Below are 8421 nucleotides of genomic sequence, written 5' to 3'. Positions count from 1 at the left end.
TGGTATGTCATCTTTTTTTCAGTATAAAGGAGCAAATGGCCAACACGAAGGACTCCATCAATGGGAGAGAGTATGCAGCAGACCTTCTTGAGAAGCGATTCTCCAGCCTAGAAAGGTCCCTACATATTATGCAACTACGACTTGACAAACTTATGGCACAATGATTATTTTCAGGTCTTTTCTGTTTGCTTTTTATAATGAATGTACCAGGTACCATGATTACCTCACATACCGGAAGCAATGCATGCACATTCAGAATACAAACCCCATACAAAGAATGAGGAGTAATGAATGAGGATATTAGGACACGTGTCTTTTTAGTAACACTTTTTCTCTACCTGTCTCTACCATCATGTTGTTACAAAATCATTTTGTATTATTTGCTTTGTAGTAATGCTTTTTTAAAACCATACTGTACATGTATGTTATTAGTAATTACTATATCTCTATGAAAAAACATGTTATCAATGTTGTCACCAGAATGATTACAGCATTACTATACAACAGTATTCTCCCTATTTCTTAGTTTAGCTTGTGTGTATTTCAGCCTAATGTATCTGTATACCCCTTACTGCATACACATATTGATGAACATAAGGCAATAAAATCTATTTTTATACTCCCAGCCTGCAGACTTGGTCCATAAAGAAATGTAACAAATGTTTTTATTGAATCAAGCCAGCAAGTACAACTTTATGACATGTAGTGCTTGGGATATAATGGGGAAGGTTATTATACAGATAATCTAAAACACATATTGTACAATTTAGAAATGTAAATACTACTGTAGATCTCTCCAACGTGGTGCTGCAACACGGGAGGGGCATCATAAATACAGTCACTTCCATGTGTCTGAACAGTGGAACATTTTAGCTCAAATGATGACTACAGCAAAAGTACCGGTACAGAATATGAATGAATGAATGAATGGTCTTTATTGTCATTGATATAGTACAGGTACCAAACAACGAAATTTGGGAGGGGGGCTCCCCTGTGCTAGGAAAAAAAAACTAAAAACAAGAAGGGAAAAGAGCTGGTTTACATAAATAAAGGCTAGTTGAGTGTATTGGCATACATACTGTATCTGTTTTAACTTAAGAAGATTTACATTTACATTTTTGCCATTTAACAAATGCCTTAATCCGAGATGGAGAGCAACACTATCATAGAATCTCGACGACAGTTGTTGGCAGTACATTGGCTGTGACTTTACTGTAACTTAAGCCACCACTAACAAAAATACAATGGGAATGATTGGGGTGCAACAAAAATGGTTCAACATTTGTGGCCAAATCATATGAAACTATTATACTGCCAGCAGAAATTGAATTGTATTTTACAGATTGAATTGAATGAGCACAAGCTGAATTGTATTTGACAGAATCTAATTGAATTTGCTTTCAACTTGAAGTTGGGGGGTGGGGGGAGATGACTTTCAAGCTGAGGAACCTATATGTTGACCAATCCTCAACAACCCTGAACCAATTTATCCAAATACTAAATTGGGGACGTGATAGATAACATGATTATATTTCTGTTTTATATCGTAAAACAGATGCATTAAAATAACCTAAAACTTAATTTGATCTTAAACCCGAATTGCTTGTATAGTATAGCTCTGCCAAAAACGGTCTCACAATAAAGGGAGAATGACATACAATTACTAGAATGTACAAAGTTTATTTCAAATAACAAAACAAAAATAATTGTACACAACTTCTTACAAAATGAAAATGTCTCATTTGTTAGGAGGCAAAAAACCTGCTGTTACACTAGTAGGAAAAACATTCACAGCTATTAGCCTGTTAAGTTCAGTGCATTTCTTTTTTTTTGAGACAGTAGCCTACATGTAAACACTTGTAGCATCCTCTGCTTATTAGTTTACCTGCGAAAACACAGTAGCATCTATAGTATAGGCTACCTTTGATTAATTCAATCGCCATGATAAATCTGCTAGTGTGAACATGTTAAAAACAATGTGAAGTCTTCACATTAAAACCTAAATGTGATATGCAAAAACACTACAAAACTACAAAAACAAGAGGAAAATAAATTTCATAATCAGGGTTTGCTACCATTCAGGAATGATACTGTCATATGACTACGGTTGTGACACAAACAAAACAAAAAAGACAGTTAAAACATATGTAATCTAAATTCTCACCCTGCACACAGCAGAGAATAAGTCTTTCAAAGACACCTCATAACCCCTGAGACAGTCATCATGGTACCACATGTTGTCATTAGGAATGATTTTCAATGTCTAAACTTCTGCTTATCAGCAATCCATGTCAGTAACAGCACACATGATTACAAAATATCAAACAGAACGAAACCAAAGCAGAGTACTGGATGGATGCTGTTACATCATTTAAAAGCACCTGATGTGGTCATCCTTTTCTTTACAGGATATCCTTGTCGAAAGATAATGCCCAAAAGAACCTATGGAGGCCCCCATGTATGTGATTACCATCGATTTAATCTGGTAACAAAAGCAAACTTTCTTTGGCAGCAAATCATTGGTTAAATTGGGTGTTTCTGAAGTGTCTCTGTCACTGGCCATGACCATGATTACACATACAGATTTTTTTATGACACAAAAAAATGGCTGTCCAGCATCTGGATGTCTATGTAGTAAATGGAACTAATAACCTCTTGTAGCCTACATCTCAGAGATTAAGCTCTAAAATAAGCGGTATAGATTTTCTGCTGGTGTGAGAAGAAGAAAAACATTTCCCAGGCCCAAAGCAAACTCTGGGCTCAATTGTCTGCTGCTTCTTGTCCTTCCTCCAGGGTCTTCAAGTAATCTCGAGCCAAGATCTTCTTTGGTAGTATATCTGTAAAGTTAAAATGAAACATTTGCTTCATATTTAGTTACACTTATCCTCTTTTTAATTAATAGTATGTTTGATTACTCTGTAGTTTACAAAACACAGGGATGCAAACTGATGGCCCAAAAAGGTGACTTTTTTTTTAATGAAAATTCTTGACCTATTTTGAGGTAAAAACGGCTAAAACGGCTAAAAGGTGACACGTTTGCACCCCTGAAAACAGTAAAGTTCTCAGATCCAGGCTCCCAGAAAGTAAAAATGTGACTATTTGAAGTCTGACTAGGTCTGGTGTACTCCCTGTTCACCCATGACTGTTAGGGCTTTCACACCGGCAAAGAACCGTGCCGGCCCGGTTCGCATTCGCGTTCGGGAACCTCCGAACGTTGGTGCTGTCTGGCGAACGAGCCCGCATTCATACCAGTGTAACCAGAACCATCCGCGTCATCAACAATGGGTGATGAAGGGGCAGGATAAACAAAAATGTCACAACTAGATGGCAGCTACTTCACTGGAAAAGCGGATAATACCTTCCGTGTGTGTGTTTGCTGAGCAATGAGGAAGATAGAGAGAATAATGAAACTTTTGATATTGTTTTTGATCACTAATGATTAGATTACATTTTGTCTACTTCCTTATTGCTGGTCTCTGCAGCCTAGAATATAACACCCACTGACGACGTGACTGTTCTACGTTTTGGTTCGCGCTTGAGAACCACTATTATCTGGTTCCCGCTGCGAACCAACTTTTCAGGCTCCGAACCAATTGAGTTTCAGTCTGAACGCGCCAGCCCGTTCCAGACTTGGTTCGCCGCACGGTTCTTTGCCGGTGTGAACGCCCCATCAGTGGCCACGCACAGCTCTCACTCCATAATCAAGTTTGCTGATGACACCACTGTGGTTGGCCTGATCACTGACAACGATGAGACTGCCTACTGGGTCTGGGATGAGGTAAGGGCCCTGGCGGACTGGTGCCAAGATAATAATCTCTCCCTCAACATCAGAAAAACTAAGGAGCTGATCGTGGACTTCAGGATGAAACTGGGGGAGGGCCACACCCCCATCGGCAGTGCTGCAGTGACGAGTCAGCAGCTTCAAGTTCCTCAGGGTCCACTTCACTTAACATGGTCACACCACAGCCATACAGCGATCAAGAGGCTCAGGTGGTGATTTATTCCGTCATGGCCCCCCAGATCCTCACAAACGTCTACACTTCACCGCCTGGTATGGCAGCAGCACCGCCCTCGACCGTAAGGCTCTATAAAGGGTGATGAAAATGGCCCAGTTTTCATCAAGTGAGCTCCCAGCAATACACAATATCTACTCTACTCCGGGAGGTGTAAGAGGAAGGCCGGGGAAGATCATCAAGGTCCGGCCCAGAGATCATCAAGTACATCAACCCCCCTCCCCCAGAACTATAACTCAGGTCTTCCTCTCCCCCTCCCTGTGTTCTGCTACTATATACACTTTGCCAGCTTCAAACTTTGATTTATGTGTCTCTTACCTGTGAGAAACTGAAAAGTCTCTGTGTCCTCTGCAGTATGGGCCAGATCACTGTATGACAGTGTTTTCTTTTTATTACCAGACCCATTGGTGTACGAGGACTGAGCCAGATACTGAACAAACAGCTCCTATTTAAGAAAGAGAAGGAAACAGGTGCATCTTGTTAGATGTGTAACTGAAAGTCAGGAACAGGTGGTACTACAATATATAAGTTGTAATATTACCCAGTGGGCAAACACTGGTAAAAAAAACTAAGTAGCTATCTAGCTAGTAAAAGTAGCTAGCCAGAGTGGCTATGCAGCATTTGCAAGCCAGTAAACCGATTTCAAGGGAACGTACTGTTGCTTTGGTGGTTAGAAAAAGAGCCTCCTGGTTTATGCACGAGACGTCCGGAGAACTTTTCATGATCAGTTTCACGCGCGACATTGGAAGTGAGACATTATTTTTGCTATTGGCTGACTGATTAACTTTGTCTTCCACATTGTTCCCAGACATCTTGACCTGGACAGGCTTTCCTCAGGGCAACGCGGTGGTCTGACACACGCACCAACGCGAGTTTGGCGGAAGTTCTCTGACAGTTTAGAGAGGTGACGTAGGCTGTTTTTTTTCCTCCAATAAATACAAAACAAATCTTTTTGTCTGTTACAGAGAATTATCATTCTAGAAATATATTGTTTTGTATTTTATTTTGACTTTTCACAAGGCCAGAGAGCTGAGAGTTTATCAACAACTGAGAGTTTATCAACAACAGCTCTCAACCTATCACCATAATGACAGCTGTCGTACACACTCCAGCCCAGTAGAAGGCGCTGTGAATTGGTGAGGACTAATAACAGCTGAAACTCCATCTGAGGCGTTCTTCAAGTAGTTTCAACCGGTTTCAAGGACCATCATTTTGGATAGGCAACAACTTCATTAACATGAACATTAGACTTCCGGTTTTGTTTTTGTGACTTAAAAATAAAAGCGCGAGGTAAGCGATGAATGGAAAGTGATTATCACAATCATTTCATTAACATGGACTTTCTCGGGACAATGCGGTTGTCTGACTATGCTCTCTTTAGACTGCATAGGGTAAATATAAAGGATTGTACAAACATATTTTCCATTATATTTCCCCTGTGCAGCGTTTCATTATTTAATGAAAAGTTTGAGGGAAATAATGTGATCACTTTCCCTGTGTCTCCTGTTCTACTTCTCCCCTTGTACTGTTTCTCCAGTGTAATGCTTTTTTATTTTATTGTTCTTTCTTTCTTCTTCCAATGGCCCCTGGCCTGAGCTAGATTACTCTTCATGCTACGACTGGTGAATGATTTACTTTCTTAGTCTAATGTATCGATTGTAAGTCGCTTTGGAATAAGGCGTCTGCTTAAATGCCAAAAATGTAAATGTAACATTCCATTGATCGCTTACCTCCCGCTTTTATTTTGAAGTGGCAAAAAAATAAACCGGAAGTCTTAATCTGGTCATTTGTTGTTGACTATCGCTCACGGAACACAAATCTAACTAGGCTTGTGTGTATATTTGTGCATTCATTTCGTTGGCATTTTGGCACCCACTTATGCCTGGAGATGCCGCTCGGTTTAAAACCATGTTGCGCGGTCTGCAAAACAAACTCGTCCTCCATGTGGAAAAAGGGGAACCAAGGAGAGATCTTGTGCAATAACTGTACAGGGAAGAGCCTCAGCAGTGGAGCATCAGGACCCTCGGCGTCCTCCAACACACAACAGAATAATGGCGGGGGCAAGCAGGTCTGTGGTCGTCTGGAGCATACATACAGTATGACTGGGTCGCTGTCCTTATCTGGCTAACTAGGCCAGATCACTTGTGTTTGAAAGATGCTGTACTAGTTGAATGAATGAATGGTCTTTATTGTCATTGATATAGTACAGGTACCAAACAACGACATTTGGGAGGGGGGGCTCCCCTGGTGCTAGGAAAGAAAACTAAAAACAAGAAGGGAAAAGAGCTGGTTTACATAAATAAAGGCTATGTACACTATCCACTATACTATACTATACAAATAAAACACTGTGCTGTACTCTATGCTATACCTATTCTAACATTTCCTATCTCTGAACCTTATGTACCCGAGGGTTGTCATATTGCACATAGTGTTATTGCACATTCATTTAAAGTGTCGCAGTTTGCCGGTTTGAAATGTTCACAGTTGTGTTTCAGTATTGCACTTGATTTCAATCTAGTAGCTGCCATCAAATTGTCTAGATTGTCCAGGGCCTAGAACCTAGGTCTTTGCTGTGTTCAGGGCCTGAATCTAGGATAAATGTCAACTGAGTATCCAGATGCATACTACTCCTGACTGTTGTATCGTTATGTTGTGTTGTTGAATGAAAACACGGACTTGTTTCTCCAGTCGAAACAGGAGATCCATAGAAGGTCGGCACGGTTGAGAAGTACCAAGTACAAAGCACCCGCCTCCGAGAAGAAGGTCTCCACGAAAGGAAAGGGAAGGAGACACATCTTCAAACTCAAAAACGTAAGTTGAATCATGCAGAAGGTTTCATGTGTCCTTTCACATTCATTCATTAGACATCATATCATGTGTATCCTGTGGAATATTTATGATCAAAACTCAGTACTACCAAAGCTTCTATATACAATCTCTGGTAATACTAAAATCATTTCAATGTGACATTTCCTCAACAGCCAATCAAAGCACCAGAATCTGTTTCCACTATTATCACATCAGAATCAGTCTTTTATAAGGTATGTTTGATTCCATTTCTCTCTACCCTCTGTCAAAGTTGTCAGCAGTTTCATGCCACTAACACAAAGTTGTGCATTGGTTTGTCTTTGTGCAGGGTGTGTATTATCAGATAGGAGATGTCATCAAAGTAACAGACGAGGAGGATGGGAGGCCTTACTATGCACAGATCAGAGGTTTCGTCCAAGACCAGTACTGTGAGAAGAGTGCAGCATTGACGTGGTTGATACCAACCCAGGCCAGCCCCAAAGACCAGTTTGATCCTGGCACATACATTGTGGGTAAGCGATAACACTGAAGTAACTGTGCAGTTTATGCTGGACAATGTTTCATTAGAGCTCACCAAATGTTGTCATTCGTGTCACAATCGTGAACACTTGTGTTGGGGAGAGTATGCTGAATGATGGGATTGTTTTGTTTAGGTCCAGAAGAGGATCTACCCCGAAAAATGGAGTACCTTGAATTTGTGTGCCATGCTCCCTCTGAATACTTCAAGTCCAGGAGCTGTCCGTTCCCCACGATTCCCATTCGTCCAGAGAAAGGCTACATCTGGACCCATATTGGACCCACGCCTGCCATTGCAATCAAAGAATCTGTTGGCAATAGCAATTAGCTGGACTATTTATTTACAGTGATATGGACTTTTTCCTGTTGGATTGCTAACAGACACATGTACATTTATGGAATGTAATGAAGCCAAGTTAGATGTCTGTGTAAGACAGTAATAGCCTTTTACGATGAAAAATGTTTGTAATTTGACGTTTACAATCTCCCAAATGCCACATCTTGTACTTGGCAAGGTGAAGCCAAGAATTGATGATGTTAAGAAAATACTCTATTTGAATTTTGTATTTAGTAATAACGGACACATTTTTTAATGTAAAAAAGATTATTGTTCTTAAACAGTCCTGTTGGTACCCTATACACATCAGTGCAATAGATGTGTTGTTCCTTATTCGATTGAAACCAACTGTTTCCGAAGAATAAAGTTGCTCATACGGTACTTTTGATCTTTTTTCACGTTGGGTATATTTTATTGAAAAGCTTTTTTTATTGAAACCTAAATATCAATAATCAGCTAGACTTAGAAACGGAATCCACCATCTGTCATATTACACTGTCAATGTTGATATGAATGGCATGCGTGTGCAAAATGTATCAGCACAATGGTTTATGAAAACACCAGTAATGTGTGTGATGCTCTCCTGGTGAGTGAGTGCTACTGTGGTCCCATATCTGATCCATGTCTGGAAGCAGACGGGTGGTGCTCAGAGTTTCCCATGGACAGCCTCTTAGCTGCATGCCGCATGCCCATTTGGAACAGGGCAGGGGACGCTGTGCCTGAGTCTATTACATGAGCCTGAAA

General features: G+C 40.4%; 2 protein-coding genes across 3 annotated transcripts; one reads left to right on the top strand and one right to left on the bottom strand.

Annotated features, from left to right (window-relative positions):
- Window positions 1-1620: 1620 nt before the first annotated feature.
- chrac1 (chromatin accessibility complex subunit 1) lies at window positions 1621-4831 on the bottom strand. Of its 2 annotated transcripts, none has more exons than XM_080531263.1 (3): window positions 4670-4831; window positions 4332-4458; window positions 1621-2837 (listed from the first exon to the last, which is right to left on the bottom strand). In XM_080531263.1, the coding sequence occupies exons 1-3, from the start codon at window positions 4823-4825 to the stop codon at window positions 2761-2763; spliced, it is 360 nt and encodes a 119-aa protein (XP_080387389.1). In that variant the 5' UTR covers window positions 4826-4831; the 3' UTR covers window positions 1621-2760. The 2 variants fall into 2 exon arrangements, with proteins under 2 accessions (XP_080387389.1, XP_080387390.1); XM_080531264.1 differs by lacking the exon at window positions 1621-2837 and adding an exon at window positions 3915-4085.
- Window positions 4832-5901: 1070 nt separating this feature from the next.
- Window positions 5902-8016, top strand: gatad1 (GATA zinc finger domain containing 1; the record flags this gene model as incomplete). The annotated part of the gene is made up of 5 exons (XM_080530957.1): window positions 5902-6081; window positions 6705-6827; window positions 6998-7057; window positions 7153-7336; window positions 7478-8016. 5 exons carry the CDS (start codon window positions 5902-5904, stop codon window positions 7666-7668), a joined length of 738 nt encoding a protein of 245 aa, XP_080387083.1. The 3' UTR covers window positions 7669-8016.
- Window positions 8017-8421: the final 405 nt, after the last annotated feature.

Source organism: Nansenia antarctica (assembly GCF_963989245.1).
Source record: "Nansenia antarctica genome assembly, chromosome: 5".
NCBI lineage: Eukaryota > Metazoa > Chordata > Actinopteri > Argentiniformes > Microstomatidae > Nansenia > Nansenia antarctica.
The sequence above is the reverse complement of the archived record's forward strand: the minus strand, read 5'-3'. Positions and strand labels throughout refer to the sequence as shown.